The sequence below is a fragment of the Mesoplodon bidens genome, assembly GCF_964165515.1.
Source record: "Mesoplodon bidens genome assembly, chromosome: Y".
Taxonomy (NCBI): domain Eukaryota; kingdom Metazoa; phylum Chordata; class Mammalia; order Artiodactyla; family Ziphiidae; genus Mesoplodon; species Mesoplodon bidens.
In genome coordinates, this window is record NC_138180.1 from 53,120,443 (window position 1) to 53,141,006 (window position 20,564).

The window sequence follows — 20,564 nt, forward strand, 5'->3', positions numbered from 1 at the left end:
TGGTTGTAAAGGGCGCTGTGCCATCGCGATGGGGTGCCGGCAGCTCTCCTGAGAGGGACAGAGGAGAGGGGCCCCGGTGTGGACCTGCAGCTAGGGTCGCAGGAGCGCAGAGCAGCGCGCTCCGCCCACCCGGGGCCCCTCTGCCCGCCCCGTCCCTTCACCTGGGCAGGGCGGTGCTCGGCTGCTGGCAGGGCCACATCCGCTGCGCGGTGGACCTGGGGTGACGCCCACCCTGTTCACCGTCCCCTTCCCATCCCGGGAGGAGAGGTGAATCCCTGCAGGTGACCCTGCCTCAGCCAAGGGCACCGTGCTGCAGCAGGGCTGGTACAGGGCACGTGGGACGCCCGCGCTCCGGCCGGTCAGGGAGCCGCCAGCCGTCTGGACCCTGGGTTTGCTCGAAGCAACTGCACTTGTAACCAGAGGTGTCAGAGCGCCTGCCTCGGCCGGGGGGAGGGGGTGGTACCCGACCCCCCCTTAGTCCTGGCTACTGGGAGCCCTGCGGGCTGCGGGCAGGGGGGCTGCTACAGACAGGGCTCTGACCCACCACTGTGCCCGTAAACCAAGGATGCGCCCGAGGGACACGCCCAGTCGGAAGAGTAACGGGCAGATGACGTTTGTGGAAGCAATGAAGGGCCCATGGCTTCCTTGTACTGCTCACTCTCCTTGTGCTGGAATAGTTTTCAGTAAGAAAAAAAAAAAAAGATAAGACATTAAAAGGTGAGAAAAGAAAGCGTGACTTACACACAACCTGTCTCTTCATTTCTTAGAAATACATGGAAAAGTAGGACTTTTAGGGACGCTGGCCTAAAACAGTGTACGGGTGTGGCTGCCAGCACATGCCTGTGTCTTTTAATAACAGGGATTTCTAGGTTGGAACTGCCCTGGACCTGACCCCCGCCCTCCGGGTCACATTCATCCATCCATCCATTCACTCACTCAGGAGATGTCCGAGTGCCCACTGCAGACCGGGCCTGTCTGGACGCATCACTGGTGACATCTCTGTCCTCTCCACTTGTCTGGGGTGGACGGGCAGTGGGCGGAGGGGACGATAAGGATGACACCCGAGACAGCAGCGTGTGGTCCCCCCCAGGTCCCCCCACCAGGCAGGCGCCTTCCCTGAGCAGCCCCCGGCCCCTCACCAGACCAGGTCACTTAAAGGCCACCCCCCCCCGGAATGCCACCCTCACCCCTTCTGTGGCTCACTCTGAGCCGCCAGTGGAAACCCCATCATCTTTAAGTACGTCGTCCATTGCTTTTCGTTAGGCCACCCGTTTTGCAGATACTCAGCTTCTAATACTGTTCAGCTCGTAGTAAGACCTTGGGGCAGCGTGAGGAAGGGGGCGTCCCACGCCCTCCCCACCCCTGCCCCTGGGGATCCCAGAACATAACCCCTTCCTCTCCCCGCCGCAACCCCACCTCTCAGCCTCCTTTCTCCCTTTCCAATCCCCGGTGCGCTTCCCCAGGTACACGGTATTCTTGGGCGTGGTCCTGCCGCCCTCCCGGGTCAGCTCCCCTGAAGCACGAGGGCTGGGTCACCCCCGCTCAGCCCCACCCCGACAGATGCACATATGCACTGGGCAGACAGATGGGTCTGCGTCTAAGGCCCACATGAGATGCTTTTTAAAGAAAAACGCGTTCTGAACCCCAGTTAGCAATGAGGGAGGAGAGGTCACACCCATTCTTTCCTCCCAACAGCGAGGTGCTGACCTGCGCGGGGGGCGGGCGCTGGGAATGCAGGTGGGGCACAGGGAGGGGTGTCCCTTGCCTGGGGGAGGGGAGCGGATCGCTCAGAGGTTAACCGCTCCCCCCGGGGCTGGAGAGGCTCTCCAACAGAAGCGCCTCCTTCCAGGGCCTCAGAGCCGGAGCCTGCAGGACCAGCTTCGTCTGGTTGGCCCCGGTCGGCCCCTGTCGGCCCAGCGGGCAGTGATAACCATCACAGGGTACCTCCACGCCCAGTCAGGTGGCTCCTGCGTACAAATGCAGACAGGAGAGATGCTTTCTTCACCTGGGAGTGCCCAGACGGAGCCAGCGCCCTGTCGCTGCCCAGAACCCACGGCCGCCCTGTCCTCTACCCCAGAGCCCTGCGGCTGCTGCCAGCGGGAGCCGGGCAGGGCCCCCCAGCTCTGTTCTGTCCCCCAGTCCCGTGAAGCCTCAGAAAGCGCCAGAACATCAAGCCCGCCCCCCCCCACAAACACCCACACACACACACCCACACACAGCAATCCTCGCCCAGTGCGTGCCCTGAGCCGCCCCACCCTCTGCAGCGGCACCGGCCTCAGGCCCCGCCTCTTACCTGCTTCTCCACGGAGGTCAGCAGAGGGCACAGCAAGGCCCTGCAAGGACATAGGGGGCCGGGAAAACGAATGGCAGGCTCCGGGTGCCCTGGGCTCTGGTGGGCCCGCCCCTGGCATCCATCCACCCAGCGTCACCGGCTGGAGGGGATGCAGGAAAACCCCTCATGAAAATGTGGGGGGTGGAGCAAAGAGAAAAAAGAGGGAGAGAGAAGAAACAGGCCGGGAGGGAAATAAGAAATGAAAGGACGCATCCTTGCACCAAGAAACGGATCCTTTCTTGACCTGGGTGCTGAGACACCATTGCACTCACTTTGTGAAAATTCACAGAACGATACACTTACGACTTGTGCCATTTAGTTATAATTCAATAAAAAGTTCACAGCATTTCAAAACACCTAGGTCTCAGAAGCCTTCCTGGTGGGGGAGGGGGGCAGATGTGCTCCTGCGGGTAGCATGTGTGCCTGTCTGCGTGTGCGTGCAGGTGTGCGTGGGCATGTGTGGACACATGTCTAGGAATGGGCACGTGGGTGCATGCGTGAGTGAGCGTGTGCGGGCAGCACACATACCCCTGTCGCTCTGGGAGCCGCCACGTCGCAGCGCGCGGCCTGGCATGGGGACCCGAGTCTGAGGCCCACTGGGCCCCGGGAGGGCAGGGCCCAGGGAAAGCGGCCGGGTGGGTGGAGAGGGACCCCAGGGACCCCCCAGTGCCCGGCGCGCCCAGTGCGCCCGAAGTCTCGGGGTCAGGGTCGGGGGACCCCACGGCAGGGTGGGGTCCTCCGGGGTCGCTCCTACGGGCGGACCCGGGGTCTACCGGGCAGGGGACAGGCAAGCCGTCGAGAAACCGGGCCTGGGGGGCTCGGGGCGGCCTCCTACTCCGGTCCTGACCCCGCGAACTGTCGCTCCTCCCGCGGGGCGATCCCTGGGGTCGCGCCCGGGACTCGGGAGTCTACAGGGGTCATTAAGGCGAGTCCAGGGTCGCAGCCGGTCCTCAATGGTCAGCGGAGATAGACTGGGGGTCGCGGACGGGACTCGGGAATCACCGGGACGAGCCCAGGAGTCCGAGCGTCAGATGCCGGGGCCGGGGCAGGATGAACATCCGGCGTGGGACTCTGCGACCCTCGGCCTTCCCCTTACGCAACCGCCGTCGGTCGCATCCCCCTGGCCCGGCGTGACCTTCATAAGGTCAAGGCGGCCGCCGCGCCCCCCAGTCCGCAAGGCGCATGGGCGGGGTCCGACTCCCTACATGCTCCGGGGCGCGGAGAGCGGGAAGGGGAGGGACGTCGGCGGCGGCGCAGCCAATGGGCGCGGCGCTCGAGGGCGAGGGGCGGGGCGCAGAGCTGCTCCCGGCAGCCCGTGGGGGCGAGGCGAGAGGGAAGGGGCGGGGATTGGGCCGCGGCGCAGCCAATGGGCGCGGCGCGCGGGGGGAGCGGGGCGGGGCGTGGGCGCCTTAGCGGCTGCGCGCTGGCCGCGCCGTCTTTTCGGTCCCGGCGGCGGCAGCGCAGACCAGCGGTGCCCACCCTCCGGCTCTCCGCGCCTCCCCTCCGCTCTCTTCCCGCTGCGTTGCCCGCCACGCCACCATGACGGAACAGGCCATCTCATTCGCCAAGGACTTCCTGGCCGGAGGCATCGCCGCCGCCATCTCCAAGACGGCCGTGGCCCCGATCGAGCGGGTCAAGCTGCTGCTACAGGTGGGAGCCGGCTGCGCACACGCGGACGCCGGGCGAGGTGCGAGGGTCCGGGGCGCGGGGACAGCGGGCCGGGCAGGCCGCGTGCACCGGAAGCGGGAGGCTGCGCCGCTTTGTCCGCCCGCCGCCGGCTTCCGGGGATTGCCCGGGCGCGCGTCACGCGGGCGCTATCGCATGCGCAGAAGTGGGGCCACGGGCGCGCATGCGCATGCGGCAGCCGCGTGGACGGGCCCCGCGGCGCGAAGGCCGTGACCTTGGGCGTTGCGCGGGTCACGAGGGCAGTCCTCGTGCCCTTCGTTGGACTTCGGTTCTTTTCCCCTTTTTGTACCCCTTTTTGCGGCTCTGAGCCGGAATAAGCTGTTTTCGTGCGGGGCTGTCAGAAATGTAGCGCTAATGGAAACATCTTTGCCAGTTTCTTGTTTGTAACGCTTGCAGGGACCCGTAGTGACCAAAAGATGGTTTTCTCCCGGTAGGACGTTTGGGCAGCTTAAAGGCCCCATGCACATGTTGTCTTACGAAGACAGCGCCTTTCGTTGGGGGTCTTTGGGGGCGTCTGACTTAGGCCCTCGTGTAAAACCCCCGTCTCTCTACCCCCAGGTACAGCACGCCAGCAAGCAGATCGCGGCTGACAAACAGTACAAGGGTATCGTGGATTGCATCGTGCGCATCCCCAAGGAGCAGGGTGTGCTGTCCTTCTGGAGGGGCAACCTGGCCAATGTCATCCGCTACTTCCCCACACAAGCCCTCAACTTCGCCTTTAAGGATAAGTATAAGCAGATCTTCCTGGGGGGCGTGGACAAGCACACGCAGTTCTGGAAGTACTTCGCCGGCAACTTGGCCTCCGGCGGGGCGGCCGGAGCCACCTCCCTCTGCTTCGTCTACCCCCTGGATTTCGCCAGAACCCGGCTGGCGGCTGACGTCGGCAAATCCGGCACGGAGCGGGAGTTCAAAGGCCTGGGAGACTGTCTGGTGAAGATCACCAAGTCTGACGGCATCCGGGGGCTGTACCAGGGCTTCAACGTCTCTGTGCAGGGCATCATCATCTACCGGGCCGCGTACTTCGGCGTGTATGACACAGCCAAAGGTGAGTGCGCTCTGCTGTCGGGGCTGATTGTCAAGGTGCTGGGCCGGCTGGAATCTGAGATCCAGGTGTGGGCAGGGCTGGTTCCTCCCGAGGCCTCTGTCCTGGGCGTGTAGACGGCAGTCTCCTCCTTGTGTCCTCACAGGGTTGTTCCTCTGTGTGTGTCTGTGCTCCAATCTCTTCTTAGAAGGACACCATTCCTATGTGATCAGGTCCCACCCTGATGACCTAATTTTTACTTTAATTATCTCTGTAAAAGATTTTATTTCTTAGTACAGTTATACTCTGAGGTCCTGGGCCTTGGGGCTTTAGCATATTTTGGGGGGAGGACACAGTTCACGGCCCATCTGTTTCCCTCTAGAGAGGCCCCTGCCGCCGGGTACCAGGTTGGTCTCTGGGGCCGTCCTCCCAGCCTGCAGGTGGCTTCCCCGTCTCTGGCTGGTGTGCTGACCCCAGTCTGACCGGTCTAGTGTCAGCTGGTGCTGGGACCCAGCATGGAGCTGGGGGCGGCCACGTGTGCGGCCCCGGGGCCTGACGCTCACGGTGACCCTGCAGGCATGCTCCCCGACCCTAAGAACACGCACATCGTGGTGAGCTGGATGATCGCGCAGACGGTGACGGCCGTGGCGGGCGTGGTCTCCTACCCCTTCGACACCGTAAGGCGGAGGATGATGATGCAGTCGGGGCGCAAAGGAGGTACCGTCTCTGCCTTGCTCCCGGCATCCCGTGCTCTGGGGGTGGGGCATCGCTGAGTGGCCCGGCGTTCGGCCCTTCGGAGGTGCATAGCCAGCACGTGAGGTGCTTCGTGCCGAGGCGGGGGGGCGGGGGGGGCAGCATTTCGTCCCAGAGGGAAGTAGCCGGGCTTCGTGGGGAGGCCTGGGCCGGGTGCCTGCCACCTCTGCCCTTGACTCTCGAGTGTGCTGGGCCCTAGGGAGGCTGGGGCTCGAGTTTGCGTTTGATCCCCACCCAAACGGTGGGTGTCCAGAGCTTCCTTTTCCTGCGGTCGAAACGCCTAGCCACCTGGATGGCGGCAGCTGGGGCTCAGCATCTGTACCGTGTCTCCGGGGTCTGCTTCGCGCCGTGTGTGACCCTCTCCATGACCCCCGCCCTCTCCCCGCAGCCGACATCATGTACAGGGGCACCTTGGACTGCTGGCGAAAGATCTTCAAGGACGAGGGCGGCAGAGCCTTTTTTAAGGGCGCCTGGTCCAACGTGCTCCGCGGCATGGGCGGCGCCTTCGTGCTGGTCCTGTACGACGAGCTGAAGAAGGTCATCTAGGCGCCCTGCCCGCCCGCCACAGCGACCAACACCTCCACATAGAGGAGTACCTGTTACGGACCGTCGACCTTCGAGAAATTCCAGTGTCCTCGCGGAGGGCTGGGGCGGCCCCCGCAGAGGGCTCCTTGAGACCATCGGCCCTGGGTCCATGTATTGGTTACGGGGGGAGGGGAATCGTGATGTCTTCGTGGGTCCACTGGGCGGTGAGGCGCCTCTACCCGCCAGACCTAGACTCCAGGTGCTTGTAGGACCGACTCGTGTTTAAGTATTTATTTAAGAAAACCTTGTCTCCATTTGTACTTAAGCACTATTCTCTTTTGCACAGCCGAATATTTGCAATTATGTTTTACGTCGGGCATTCTGCTGCGAAACAATAAAAGTAGGACACACGGACGCTGGTTTTGTTTATGAATCGAGCGGCCTTGTGGGGTGGGAGCAGGAAACAGCAGGGTCTCAAGCTGGGGAGGGGGAGGCCCTGGCTGCCCACCTGTGGCCTGGCCTGTCCCAGGGCTGCCCTCGGGTGCTGAGGGGAGCACGCGGATGCGGGGACCCTGGGGCTTCCTAACCTGAAGTTCCCTTCCCCCAGCGCCCGCCCTTCCAGGCTTGTCCCTGGGGTTTAACCACAGAGGAGCCCCCCAGGGTGGCAGCAGCCGTGTGTCCCGCGGGCCACCCCTGCCCTGGGCTCGCGGGGGAATCCCTTGCAAGGTGGGCACGTGCTCCCTCTCAGGTGTGCCCGACCCCCAGCCCCAGGCAGGCAAGCATCCTTCCCCCCTTGGAGCCGTATCTGCGGGAAGCCTGATGTCTACTGCACGGAGAGAACTTGCTTTGAGCGTCTCTCCCGGGCTGACCCCAGGGTCCTGGTACGTTAGCGTGGGGGGAACGGGATGTATTCTGGGGCCTGCTCTGGGTGTTCTCAGGGTCCGGGACTGCCTGCGGGGTCATCACCAGTCTGAGGCCTCAGGGTCGCACATAGAGCCGCCCAAGAACAGAACTGTCCCCTGGGTCCACGTGGAGCTTCCAGCACCAAGTGACCTTGCAGAGGTCAGACGGGTCCACTGCAGGGGCTGGAGAGGGGAAGCCAGCTGCAGGCCACAGCAGGACTGCCCCGAGGCTGGCTGAGTTCATCAGAAAGCAGAGCTTCCATCTCCAGCCCAGGGTGAGGTCGGTCAGAGAAGACAAGCTGGAGCTGGCTTTCCTCAAGGTTACCTTGCTGGTGCTGGGTGAGGAACAGGACAGGACCAGCCACCACACACCCACGTGGGTCCCACAGAGGAGTCCCGAGGAGCCGCCTGGGCTTCTGACCCGCCTGGGCCCCAGCCCTTGGGGTGGAGTCACTTGGAAGGGGACGTCATCTCTCTACCCAGACCTGTGCTGACTGCCAGGGTCAGAACTGGGACACGGTTCCACCCGTGTGCATTTCGGGCCATCGACTGTGCGCCATCCTGCAGACTCGGCAGGGGTGCCTTCCGCAAAGCTTAGCAAGTGTGCATCTGACATTTGGGGTGAATTCTTCCCTAAAGAACTTGACGTGTTAAGTGTGTAAACAAGGGAACGAAATTAGAGGTCCTCCAGGGAAGCCTTGCCTCTTGGAGACTCGGGTTCCCGTGGGCCAGGCTGTGCACGTGGGCGTCCTCTTCCGTGGGTGTCTTCACTGCCCACCACGACCATGTCTCGACGCAGGGCCGCTCCTTGGCACCTGTGGGCCCCCAAGGCCCACAGGCCACGCTGCCCTGACACCCCCTTTCCTGCCTCCTTGACGCCTGTCTCCCGTGTGCCTTCCTGGGGTCGCACACGTAGCCAGGGGAGGGATGTAGACACTGCCCCCTGGCCCCGCGTTGTCACGCAAGTGAATTAAGGGGCTTACAAAGGGGAAATGCAGCAAGAAAACAAAGTTCAGTTAAAGACAGAGAAACCAGGCAGGCAGGGCCCCTTAACGGACTTGGGAAGGAGCAAACGCAGTGGACATGTGAGCACCAGCCAAGTCCAGGAGGCTGGAAAGTGGGTCTCAGCGGCGTTGGGGGGTGACCCCCACTTCCGGGGGCCACGGATGAGGAAAACAGCCCTGTATTCGAGACATGAGCCCAACCCGTGTTTTGTCCTTTCTTCCTGGAGGCGACCCCGTGTCAATTGCACCAGGCTTGCGCATCCCTGACCCCGCTTGAAACGTCCACGACCCGCCATGACCAGGCTGTGCGCCCTCTGCCTGGCGGAAAACCGGGCCTCTGCATCAGCTTCATGTTTCCCCCGGAACATGCACCTCGACCACTGGACACTCCTCCTGGCTGTCTTGGTCGGGGTCCCAGGTCATCTGCGGGGTGAGGGAGGCGAGGTGAGTGGCAGAGCCACAGGGGGGGGCAAGTGCACCCTGGAAAGCCACGGGGGCTGGGCCAGCACACAACACACCTCGCGGGAGGCTCCCGGACCCGCACCTCGGGGTGACCGCCCGTGTCACAGGACCGGAGCCGGCTCCTCCCCTGCCCATCGCGTCCCAGGCCACCCTCCAGGGCCAGCAGTGCCCTGCTCCCTGGGCGGGGCTGCGGGCACCTGGCCCCAGATGTGTCCCACGGCGGGAGCCACCACGTACCGTCCTTCCGTTCTGAAGTTTGCCATTGATATGGTCTTTGATGTGAGGGATGGGAGGGAACAGCTTCTGCATCACCGAGAACCTCGGAGGAGAGAGAGAGACACCGGTTCTGAAACCCGCACCCACCAGCGCAGGGGAGACGCCGCGTCCACTAGAGGACCCCAGCGAGGCCCCGATGGAGCAGGACTCCAGCCTCCTTTGGGAGGGGTCCCTGCAGGAGACGTGCGGGAATGCGAAAGCGGAGCCCTAGCAGAGCTGCATCTGCTCGGTCAGCTGCACCGCACCCACCACGTCGCCTCTCCCGAGACCCCATCCTATCACCATGGCAACCTCCCCCTCCCCACAGCCTCCGCGAGGAGCCGGTGGTCCCCTCCCTGGGGCGGTATCCCATCCGCTCCCAAACCAAGCCCCTGGGCGGGGCGGCTCAGCCTGAAGCGGCTGGGTGGGGTGGGCGTGAAGCCAGCAGACAGACGAGGCGGGAGCCGGCGCTCGGGGCTGGGGGGTGAGGCGGGGCGGGGGGGGGCGCAGGTTTGGGCGGGGCCTGTGCCGGGCACACCCTTTCGGCTCAGCGCGCAGGTCCCAGTGGAAGGGACCGCAACCGGCCTGGTTGACGCTGCCGCGCGCCTGCTGCCTGCCGGGCTGGGGAGGGGTCCCGGAGCCCCGTCCTGGGGGCGCGGGTGGAGGGGGATGCGTCGGGATGAGGTGTGAGGGAGCGAACAGCGCGGGCATGTGGGGACCAGCAGGGCAGTCTGACTGCAGACCCCGCACAGGTGCTGGGGAGGGAGGGGCCCGCAGGGTGCTGCACGGGGGACCCGACTCCTTGGGTTCCGCGGGCGGCAGGGACCAGATGGCAGAAACCAGGGTCTGGTTGGGAAAAGACCGCTGGGGCGACGAGAGGCGGTGGCCTGCGACCGGCGGGCGCGCCGGGCGGGGGCAGCGGAGAGTGGGCAGCGCGGGCTGCGTGGCCTGCGGATCGCGCTCCAGAAAACGACCGCGCAAACCAGGGGCCCGCGGGCTCACCTGCAAAACCGGAGCACGAGCCCCATAGCCAGCAGCGTCCCCAGCGCGATCAGCAAAGACGTCAGCCAGACGGGGAGGCGCGCGCCCTCCTCACACACTAGGGAAGAGGGGCGGGACGCGTCGGGCAGGTCCCGGGAGGGCCGGGGTCGGCACCTCCCCGGGGGCTCGGGGAGGAGGTGGCCGGCACTGGGGGCGGGGGGCGCGTCCAGGAGCGCCGTCCACCTGGGGACAGCGGCCACCTGCGCACCGGGCCGGGCCCCGCGGGAATCCCTCCCAAGTCGCCAGAATCCCGATACTCCCCGACCACCGACCGACACTTGGAGTTGGGGGCTGGTAGCCCCGACCCCTCGGATCAATTCGGGTCGCGGGCGGGGGGAACGGGGTGTCAGCCTCGCCTATTGGGAGGGGCCGGGCCGAGGTTGGTCTGTTCCCCACCTCCCTCCCTCCCTGCCGCGCTGCGTCCTGGGTGCTCGCTGCCTTAGTTCTTGAATTTAATATATGGATTAAACATCACGGATTTTTCGCCTCAATTTCGATTTTTTTTTAACTGCATTAAAAGGTTTTTCTTGTAACTCAGAGTGTTGGCGATAGCCGTCTCCGCGCGCCCAGCGCAGCTCCATGGAACAGCTTGGACACACAGAGTCCATCAGAGACGGGAGGGAGGCGGTCACAAGCCCAGGGACGTCTGGAGCCCCCAGAAGCTGGAAGAGACAGGAGGGACCCTCCCACTCACCGAAGTGTTGGGGGACACTCCACGGGCCCCAAGGTTTGTAATGGGAGAAGGTGGCATCCCTGGCCCTTACTTGCACCGTGTAGGTCCCAGGACTGTTCAGCTCCAAGAAGGCTTTATAGGTCTGCAGTTTAAAAGAAAGTAGAGGGGAAAGTCCATTCCTGGTCCGTGGCGGAAGAACGGGGCCTTCACGGGGTTGAGTGGGTCCTCCCCACATTCACGTGTTGGGGTCCTAACACTCAGCGTCTCAGAAGGCGACTTTATTTGGAAATAGGGTTGATGCGGATGTGATGAGTTAAGAGGAGGTCGGATAGGGTACAGTGGACCCCTAGCCACTATGACTGGTGTCCTTATAAAGAGGGGAAACTCGGAGACAGACACATGCATACACACAAGGAGACGCCTTGTGGATATGGAAGGGATACGGCCACAAGCCCGGGGATGCCTGGAGCCCCCAGAAGCTGGAAGAGGCAGGAAGGACCCTCCCCTGGAGCCTCTGGAGGGAGCGCGGCCCTGGGACACCTTGACCTCAGGCTTCTGGTCTGCAGAACTGGGGGAGGGTGAATGTCTGTGGTTCTCAGTCACCCAGTCTAGGGTCGTTTTTACGGCTGCCCCAGGGAACTAAGACAGCCGCCCAAGAGAGAGCCCGGCCAGCCCCCCTTGGGAGACAGGAAGGTGCCTGGTGCTCAGAGGGGCCTGGAACCTCAAGCTCCCTTTGCGTCTCAGCCCAGGCTCTTGGCATCCAAACAAAAATATTCTTTCTAATCACTAGAAGGTCAGCATCCGTGGTGGCCACCGCCGGTGAGGTCAAGAAGAGTGGTGGCATCTCGGGTGTCAGGCAGTGAATGGAGCCCATAGAACATTCAGTGGGGTCCCCCCAAGAAGATTCGTCCCCCCAGAACCTGGGAACTTATTTGGAAACAGGGTCTTTGCAGATGTAATGCAGTGGTCCTCCTCAATGAGGGTAGCCCTACATCCAATGACAGGGTCCTTCTAAAAGACAGAAGAGGAGAGACACAGATGCAGAGGAGAAGCCCTGGGAAGACAGAGGCAGAGATGGGAGGAAAAGGCAGAGACGGGAGGGACGCGGCCACAAGCCCAGAGAAGCTGGAAGAGGCCGGAAGGACCCTCTCTGGAGCCTCCAGAGGGAACTCAGCCCTGGGACACTTTTATCTCACTCAGACGTCTGGTCCCCAGGACTGGGGGAGAATGAAGTTCTGTTGCCCACACTGTGTGGTCCTCTGTATGTACACACACACAATATCTAGTGTTGATTTGAATCGTCTCCCCTAAAACAATAGATAAGTTCATATTCTAACAGCTGGTACCCGTGAATGGGATCTCACACGGACAAAGGGTCTTTGCAGACATGATGCAGGGAAGGGTCTGAGATGAGGTCCTCCTGGAGGAGGGTGGCCCTACATCCGGTGAGAGGGTCCTTCTAAGACACAGAAGAGGAGAGACCCAGACACAGAGGAGAAGCCCAGGAAGACAGAGGCAGAGACGGGAGGAAGAGGCAGAGACAGAGACAGAGAGACAAAGGAGAGACGGGGTCATGGGGTCTGTGGCTGGTAGTTACGGTACGGAAGCAGCTGCCTCTGCACATTAGAGGCGGTTAGTTAGTGAATTAGGGCATGGTGACACTCCCACCGCATCCTGAGGGATTTGGGGGCCGGGGGGTGGACCTTTAGGGCAGCACCAGGCAGGTGATGGCATCTGGTCTATGGACTGGGGAGCTTCATCTCAGAGTCACTGGACAGTAACAGACATAAGGAACCTGCGCTTGGGATGTCAGATTGGGGCGGGGGTGGGGGGACACCCACCTCCTGTTTGTAGGCGAGCTCCATACCCTGTAAGAGAAAAGCAGAGCATGGGTGCCTGACCCCATCCCCAAGAAGGGCCCTCATTTGTCAGAGCATCTTCAGGTTTACAGAAAAATCGAGGATAAAATAATCAGTCATTGAGTAGAAATCATAAATAGAATAATACTTCTTTACACAAAAATAATAAATAGAGGTAACTGAGTATAACATATCGATGAACTAAAAAGTACCAGGGGGAGGGATAAATTAGGAGTTTGGGATTAATGGACACACACTACTATATATATAAAATAGATAAATAACAAGGACCTACTGTAGAACACAGGGAACTCTACTCACTATCTTGTAACAACTTATAATGGAAAAGAATCTGGAATATATATATATACAGTTAATATGTGTATATAACTGAATCACTTTGCTGTGACCTGAAACTAACACAACATTGTAAATCAACTATGTTTCAATTTTTTAAAAAATCTTTTAAGTACCTGGTCTTTTATTAAAAAAATAAAATTGATAGACTTGATTTTTTTGAGCCGTTTTGGTTAACAGAAAAATTGACCATACGCTAGTTGAGCCTAAATAATAAATATAATACATACATCAGTAGAGAACAATAGTAAATGTAAGTAAATCGTAGAGTATAAAATACCAACTACCTCAAAAATATTTGGTCTTTTTAATCAATAGATTTGACTTTATTTGAGTGGTTTTGGGTTTATAGAAAACTTGAATATAAGCAGTAATTGAGTATAAGTAATAAGTATATAAATACATTGACATAATGAATAAATATAAGTAAATAATTGAGTATAAAAATACCAATGAGCTCAAAAATACTCATTTTCTTTTAGTTTATGGACTAGTTTTTTGAGCAGTTTTAGGTTTATAGAAGAGTTGAGTATGAAATAATCAGAACATGAATATAAATAATAAATATACACAAACAGGTACATGCACATAAAAGATAAATATAAGTAAATAATTGAGTATAAAATGCTGATTAATGCAAAAATATTTGGTCTTTTAAATTAATAGATTTTTTGAGTAGTTTTAAGGTTGTGGAAAAATTGAGTATAAGCAGTAATTGAACATAGATAATAAATAAATGTAATAAATATAAGTAAATAATTGAGTATAAAATACTGATTGACTCAAAGTGCTCCGTCTTTTTTTAACTAATAGATTTGTTTGAATAATTTTGGGTTTATAGAAAAATTGAGTAAACAGCAAGGTCCTACTGTGTAGCACAGGGAACTATATTCAATATCCCGTGATAAACCATCATGGAAAATAATATGAAAAAGAATGTATATATGGGTATAACTGAATCACTTTGCTGTGTAGCAGAAATTAACACAACAGAGTAAATCAACTATACTTCAATAAAATAAAAAAAGAAGAAATGAGTACAAGCAGTTTTTGAGTATAAATAAATACAGAAATAAATAAACAATAAATAATTACAAGTAGACAATTAAGTACAAAATACCACCTAGCTCAAAAATAGCTGGTCCTTTTTTTTTAATCTATTGACTCCATTTTTTTGAGCAGTCTTAGGCTTATGAAAAAGTTGAGTATAAAGTATAAATAAATGTAACACGCACAGAAAAATAAACATAGTCACTAACTATGTCAGCCGTTGAGTATAGAATACCGGTGATCTCCAGCATATTTTTTTAATAGTAGCTTTATTCAGGTATGATTTGCATACAGCAAAGCACACCAGCAGAGCATATAATCTGCTGACTTTGGCAAACGTGTGCACGAAACCGGCACAATACAGGAAACGTGTCCATCACCCCCAAATCCCCTCCAGCTTCTCCTCCATGCCCTCCTCCCTGCACCCCTGACCCAGCCCTCAGATCTGTCGCTACAGAGCATTCTGAATTTTCCTGTGTAAATCGTTTCTTTCATAACACTTTTAAACATACACACAGGACCCTCCAGTTCTTGGCGGATAGGATTCCACCGTGTGGCTATATTTTGCTCATCCCTTCCCTAGGGTCGCGTCCTGTTTAGGGACCACTATACACGTAGGTGCTACAAACACTTAGGTCCCATCTTTGGGGGCTACTGGTTTCATTTCTCGCAGGGGAATTGCAGGCTCTGTGACATACGGTCAGAGAGAGTTTCGCCAAGTGGCTGTTTCAACCTTTTGCTCTTTTTCTGTAGGGTTGTGTATCTTCTGAGTGTTGACAGGTAAACATCCCTCCTCTACCCCAACCCTGACGGAACATATGCAAGCATTTCCTTCCATATCCTGACTTCCTTTCCAATGTCAGCGGTGTCATTCAAACGGCCAAACACTTAGAGTTTTGCTAAAGCTCATTTATTTTACAGTTCCTCTTTTTTTTTTTTTGAATGTTTCACCTACCCCCAAGGCCCCAGAATCCAGGGGGGGTGTAAGAGTATAAGAGATGCCCACCCAGGAAGCCGTTTACCTTCTGTATCTGCAGTTCATACTTGAAGTCATCATTAAGGTGACTCCTCACTTCCCACTGCATGAACAAGTAGCTTTGGTTACACCACCTGCTAGTGATGTTGGGAGCAGCTAATACCTCTAGGGGAGAAAAAAACACTTTTATGAGTAAAGCACATCAAAAAAGAATCACCCCGCCCCCCGGAGATACCTTTAAAACAGGCCTCCTACAAACTCAGGGGGGGAAAAGAGAGGAAAATGTCATTCCAAGGTTAAAAAGTATCAAGAGACAGAGACAGGGAGAGAAAACTGTTGGGATGGTTAGGGTCACTGAGCCTGTGGACCAGCTCTCAGACACTGGCCCGGGGGGACCCCTCACCCACTCGGAGGCCCTCGCAAAGCTTTCTTCTTGTCTGTGCAGGGACACCCCTCAGAGCAGCCCTGTTCTTTTCCCTCTCGGCGATTCAAGTCCCTGGGGCTACGCTTCTCCAGCAGGGGGAGCAAAGCGCGGTCCAGCTGCAAGCTCCCTCCCTCCTGCCCACTGGACCAATGGGCTCTGCTCAGACCCCACCTCCAGGGCAGCCTGGCCCCCTCCCCGAGCTGCCCGGGGCCAGTCCTACCCCCATGACCTTGGCCGCCAATTCCACTCCCAAAAGTTCACCCGGAATCTTCTGCCCCAGACTTGGACTCTGACCGGGTCCCATCCCCTGCTTTCTTCTCACCTGCCCCCCCCCCGCCCCAGCGTGGGACCCAGCTCCTCCAGGACCCTCAGGCCCCCCTCTGTGGGCTGTCCCAGGGCTCCGCCCTTTGCCCTCCCTGGGGTGCTCTAAATCCCTGATTCCAGCTCCATCAGTTTCCTGAGGGACCTCGTCTAGGTCTACAGGTCTGACCCCCCACCAGGACCCCAATGGTGTCTGCTCAGCATCCCACCTGGACCCCTGGCAGGAAACCCAGGCTCACCATGGGGTGGTCCCCAGTCCCGGGTCCCCCCACTGATGTGCACTCAAACCTCCGGCCACCTCCACTCCCACTGTCACAGGGGCTGGCATCACCCCACCACCCCTGCTGGGAACCAGGCTGTGGACACCCCACGTGGACAGCAGGGCTGGAGCGGGAGCACAGGTGCGGAGTCGCGGGCAGGGCTACACGTGTAGGGCTGCACTCTCCCAGGGGCGCTTGGTGTGTGAGGGACGCGGCATCAGAGTGAGGTTGGCTCCGGGCCGGGGGGACACCACAGACAAAGGCAGGAGCCCCATCCAGGCTTCTGAACCGGAGGCCCCCATCGTCTCCCCTTTTGCACCCACCTCTCTGCTCATATGCTTCCCGGCTACACGTGGACCAGCCAGGGTGGCGAGGGGCCAGGTTTCATGGGGCTTGAAGCTGTCCTAATGTGGGGGGCGGGGGGGGGTCTAATTTAATGTAAAAAGTATTGACAGAGCTTTGCTAAGATGGGTTTGGTGTTCTGAAAACCTGCAGTCGATAGATTCAAACAAAAAGAACAACTATTTTTGAGCTATTTTTGAACACAGGGCCTGGAGAGGGGCGACCCGTGTGAGACCCCCAGCCTCAAGGTGCGGCTGTCCTCGGTGGATGGGGTGTACAGAGCCGCCTGCTAGGTGCGTTCTGGAGATGCTTCCTTAGGTCCAGGGAACAGAGCGGCTGCTGTGAGCTAGGTGTCTGTGACTCCCCAGATTCATGTGCGGAAGCCCTGACGCCCAGTGGGACAGCTTCGGAGGCAGGGCCTTGGGGACATACTCGGGGCTAGATGAGGTCCTGAAGGTGAGGCCCCCACGATGGGATCAGTACCCTTATAATCAGAGCAAGGGGGTGTGGGATGAATTGGGAGATTGGGACGGACATACGTACACTAAGGTGTGTAACATAGATACCGAATGAGAGCCCGCCGTACAGCACAGGGAACTCTACTTCGCGGTACAGCAGAAACTAACACAACATTGTAAAACAACTCTACCCCAGTAAGAAATAAGAATAAGAAAGAAGCGGGGGGAAGAGGCACCAGAGCTTGCTCTCCACTGTGTGAGGACACAGCAAACGTGGAGCCACCCGCAAGCCAGGAAGAGGGCCTCGCCAGGAACTGACGTGCCCACGCCGCGAGCTCCGACTCCCAGCCCGCAGGACTGTGGGAGAGAAGTGTGTAATCTAAGCCCCCAGCCTGGGGTATTCGGTTGCAGGACAGCACGCAGCATCTCCCAGCCAAGTGCGGCACACGAAGAAGGTGTCACATCGTCTTACTCACCGATTTTGGCTAATCTATCGCTTGTTTCAGAGCAGGGGATTTTGGAGCCACTGCTGGTGCCGTTCACCAGGAAACGCGTTTGATCCTTGGACAACACAGAGATGTTGTGAAAACGGCACTGGACGTTCGTCCCTTGCTCATCTGTTGTGTACTGGGAGCACGGCCACTTCTCATAGGAGCTGTGAGGGGTGGGGCTGCGTCATGACCGGCCCTGGAGCCCCCGCTCCAGCCCGGGGGAGCCCCGGCGAGCCCCAGGTCACACCTACTCCAGGTTCTCCAGGTACAGACTGTACTGCACGTCCCCCGGGGCCTCCCGGCCCACCGCCCAGCTGCACGTCAGGAAATCCACGTCGTGAACCCAGCAGGTCAGGTTTTCTGCAGCCGCCCTGGGATTCCCTTCTGGGCTTGCAAAGAAGAGGGGAAAAAAAAAAAACAAAAAAACTGAGTCCCGGATAAACACCAAGGTCCTACTGTAGAGCCCAGGGAACTATATTCAATCTCCTGGGATAAACCATCATGGAAAAGAATATGAAAGAAAATTTATGTATAACTGAGTCACTTTGCTGGACAGCAGAAATTAACACAACGTTGTAAATCAACTATACGTCAATAAAATTTAAAAAAAATTTTTTTAAGTGAGTCCCTTTTTAGCGATCCTTATGAATTCTCACGCGGTTCTAAGAAATAATAGAGGGGCTTCTCAGGTGGCGCAGTGGTTGAGAGTCCGCCTGCCGATGCAGGGGACACGGGTTTGTGCCCCGGTCCGGGAAGATCCCACGTGCCGCGGAGCGGCTGGGCCCGTGAGCCATGGCCGCTGAGCCTGCGCGTCCGGAGCCTGTGCTCCGCAACGGGAGAGGCCACAACAGTGAGAGGCCCGCGTACCGCAAAAAAAAAAAAAAAAAAAGAAATAATAGAGACATCCATGTAGCGCTTACCGTTTCTACAATGGTAACAACTCCCGTCCCTGCAAGGCTCCCCGCCCATGGCCCGCCCCACCATGACCCTATATACCCTCACCGGACCCCTCCTGCCCCCAACCCTGCCCACCTAACCCTAAGCCTAAGAAACGCCCAACAGCCTTTTAGGAACTATCTTTCTCTTTGCCTACTCCTCAGCTAAAGTCCGTTGCCATCAGAACCCTAAGAAGTAACATATTTTGGATGAAACCTGGATCAGCTAGAGTCACGAAAGACACTTTTTTTTTTTAATGAAAGGGGAAAAGAAAAATCCAACAACGTAAACTGCATTTGCAACAATTTGGAGCCAGAGTTTATCTTCCTCGTTTTCCCATTCTCAGAAGAGCACAGTTTTGTGATATTACAACTTCCTGACAAAGAGCACAAGAAGTGTTCAGACTTGCTATTGGTGTTCTCTTTGTCCAAACTGTATATGGGATCAGACAATTTGTTTGCTTGGCATGAGGAAAATGATAAGACTCTGTTCTCAAACTAAAAAGACAGAACAAAACAAAAAAGCAAAAACACAAAAACAACAACAGCAACAAAAACTGCTCTATGTTTCTACAGCTCTGTTCATTCAGGCAGGTGCCATGCATGAAATTGCAGGAGACCCTCCGAGATGGTCTTTTTTCCACGAAGCTATGTCCCTGGATACCCATCCAAGGTAAAAGCCATTATTTTGGTATTCAGAGCACTAACGGATGATTGAAAGCAAAGGAAACCCTGAAAGAGCATCTTCCCCTCACCTTGACTAGGATACTGAATCCACGTGGAGAATGGCTGACCTTTGGTCACCTTGATGCTGTAGTTTGTAGCTTGGCATGACAAGTCAGGAAAACTGCAATACGTGCTTTTCCGTGCCTGAGAGAGACAGAACAATCTATTCATAATTAGGGGAGAACTAATAAGACACTGAGACTTTAGATTAAAAAAAGAAAGAAAGAAAGAAAGAAAGAAAGAAAAAGAAAGAAAGAAAGAAAACTATAGGTTTTCTTTAGTTTTCCTCAACATCCAAAGCCAGAGGCTTGGTATTCATGCAGAGAGAGAGAGAGAGGGAGATGAAAATGAAGAAATCACTCACCAAAAGGAAAAAACATCCTAGAAGGTTCTAAGACAGAGTTGGCAGAATGCCTTGATATTTTTAGATGATATTTAGCCATTTGGCCAAGAATGTGATGGTAAAGTAGTGATGGACAAACTGGGCAAACAGATAAAAACTTAAGGAAACGGAAATTATTAAATTTAGGAGAAACGAACATTTGTATAAGAAAGGAAAGAAAAATCCCCATTAACCACATGGCTCAGGTGTGAACAGTGTTTATATGGTTATAATAAACTGAATATTTGTCGAGAGAGGAGAGAGTGTGAGCTGAGGATGGCAACTGCTGGGGAGGTGAGTTGGGGATCACTTAGGAGAAAAATCAACACATTTTGGCTAAACTGAATGAATCAAGAATGTGTGTTATAGAGAGATGCAGAGGTCTAGAACAACAGCATCAGGTGTAAAAAGGGAAAAAGTGATGTCTCACTGAAAAGTTGCTATTTTGTCATAACGAACCCCGTACGACTATTTTCCTCTTTAAACTCTGTGCAGGTATTGCTTTGATTTGAGAACAAAAAAACAAAAAACAGGAAAAGAGGCAGGAAAATTTGAGAAGCAAAAAGAAGGTTTGAGAATTGAGTGGTCCTTGTCCTCAAGGGAGCAAACTGTGGTCACCGCTGCCCAAGGATGCAGATACAGCATACGAGGGAATCTCAAGAGGGTCCCATATTTTGAAATTGTCCGCTATATTGGCTTCTACTTCAGCCGTTAGAAAAATAGCTAGATATTTTATATATTTAATATACGTACCTTTAAATATGTATTTAATATATTTGATTTCTATTGATGTCATGTGTGAAGGAATCATCCAACTTAACTTTAGTCCTATTTATTTATTTATTCTGGCTGCGCCGGGTCTTAGCTGAGGCACGTGGGATCTTCGTTGCGGTGTGAGGGATCTTTAGTTGCGGCACGTGGGATCTAGTTCCCCGACCAAGGATAAAACCCGGGCCGCCGGCATTGAAAGCATGGAGCTTTACCCACTGGACCACCAGGGAAGTCCTCAATTTTAGTCCCTCTGGAAACTGGGCAAGTACCGTTTCTTCTATAGACTGTCATTTCTCCACTGATCAGAACTATTTTCTTAATGATGTAGAAAATTCCCCCAAATGCCTGTTTCTGTTTTTGGATTGTTGTGTTCCTTTAATCCACACCACCCCTTTCAAGCCAATACCTCTCTTTGGACGATGGTAGCTTCTTAGTACATTTTGATACTTGGGAGGGCAAGTTCTTAATCGCTAGCCTTCCTTATCAAAATTTCTTGGTTCTGGGCTTCCCTGTTGGCTCAGTGGTTAAGAATCCGCCTGCCAATTCAGGGGACACGGG

At 56.1% G+C, this 20,564-nt stretch overlaps 2 protein-coding genes and 1 long non-coding RNA gene across 5 annotated transcripts in view; 1 reads left to right on the plus strand and 2 right to left on the minus strand.

The window, feature by feature from the left end:
• Positions 1 to 411: 411 nt before the first annotated feature.
• LOC308609738 lies at positions 412 to 3,622 on the minus strand. Its single transcript, XR_014014338.1, has 3 exons — positions 2,294 to 3,622; positions 1,708 to 1,967; positions 412 to 668 (listed from the first exon to the last, which is right to left on the minus strand). It is a non-coding gene; the product is annotated as an uncharacterized lncRNA (long non-coding RNA).
• Positions 3,623 to 3,745: 123 nt separating this feature from the next.
• LOC308609736 (ADP/ATP translocase 3) lies at positions 3,746 to 6,731 on the plus strand. The gene is made up of 4 exons (XM_081223446.1): positions 3,746 to 3,982; positions 4,577 to 5,063; positions 5,616 to 5,756; positions 6,181 to 6,731. The coding sequence occupies exons 1-4, from the start codon at positions 3,872 to 3,874 to the stop codon at positions 6,336 to 6,338; spliced, it is 897 nt and encodes a 298-aa protein (XP_081079572.1). The 5' UTR covers positions 3,746 to 3,871; the 3' UTR covers positions 6,339 to 6,731.
• A 1,356-nt stretch (positions 6,732 to 8,087) lies between these two features.
• The window catches only part of LOC308609697 (interleukin-3 receptor subunit alpha-like), a 29,656-nt gene continuing 17,179 nt past the window's right edge, over positions 8,088 to 20,564 (minus strand). For 2 of the 3 annotated variants that reach the window (XM_081223408.1, XM_081223407.1), the window contains 9 exons: positions 18,883 to 18,997; positions 17,444 to 17,576; positions 17,178 to 17,356; positions 14,943 to 15,061; positions 12,496 to 12,522; positions 10,676 to 10,796; positions 9,943 to 10,039; positions 8,923 to 9,004; positions 8,088 to 8,646 (listed from right to left, as the gene is read on the minus strand). In XM_081223408.1, coding sequence (XP_081079534.1) covers positions 8,572 to 8,646; positions 8,923 to 9,004; positions 9,943 to 10,039; positions 10,676 to 10,796; positions 12,496 to 12,522; positions 14,943 to 15,061; positions 17,178 to 17,356; positions 17,444 to 17,576; positions 18,883 to 18,997 — 948 coding nt within the window. In that variant the 3' untranslated portion in view covers positions 8,088 to 8,571. Of the gene's footprint in view, positions 8,647 to 8,922; positions 9,005 to 9,942; positions 10,040 to 10,675; positions 10,797 to 12,495; positions 12,523 to 14,942; positions 15,062 to 17,177; positions 17,357 to 17,443; positions 17,577 to 18,882; positions 19,017 to 20,564 lie in introns of all 3 variants that reach the window. The other variant, XM_081223409.1, reaches the window with a different exon arrangement.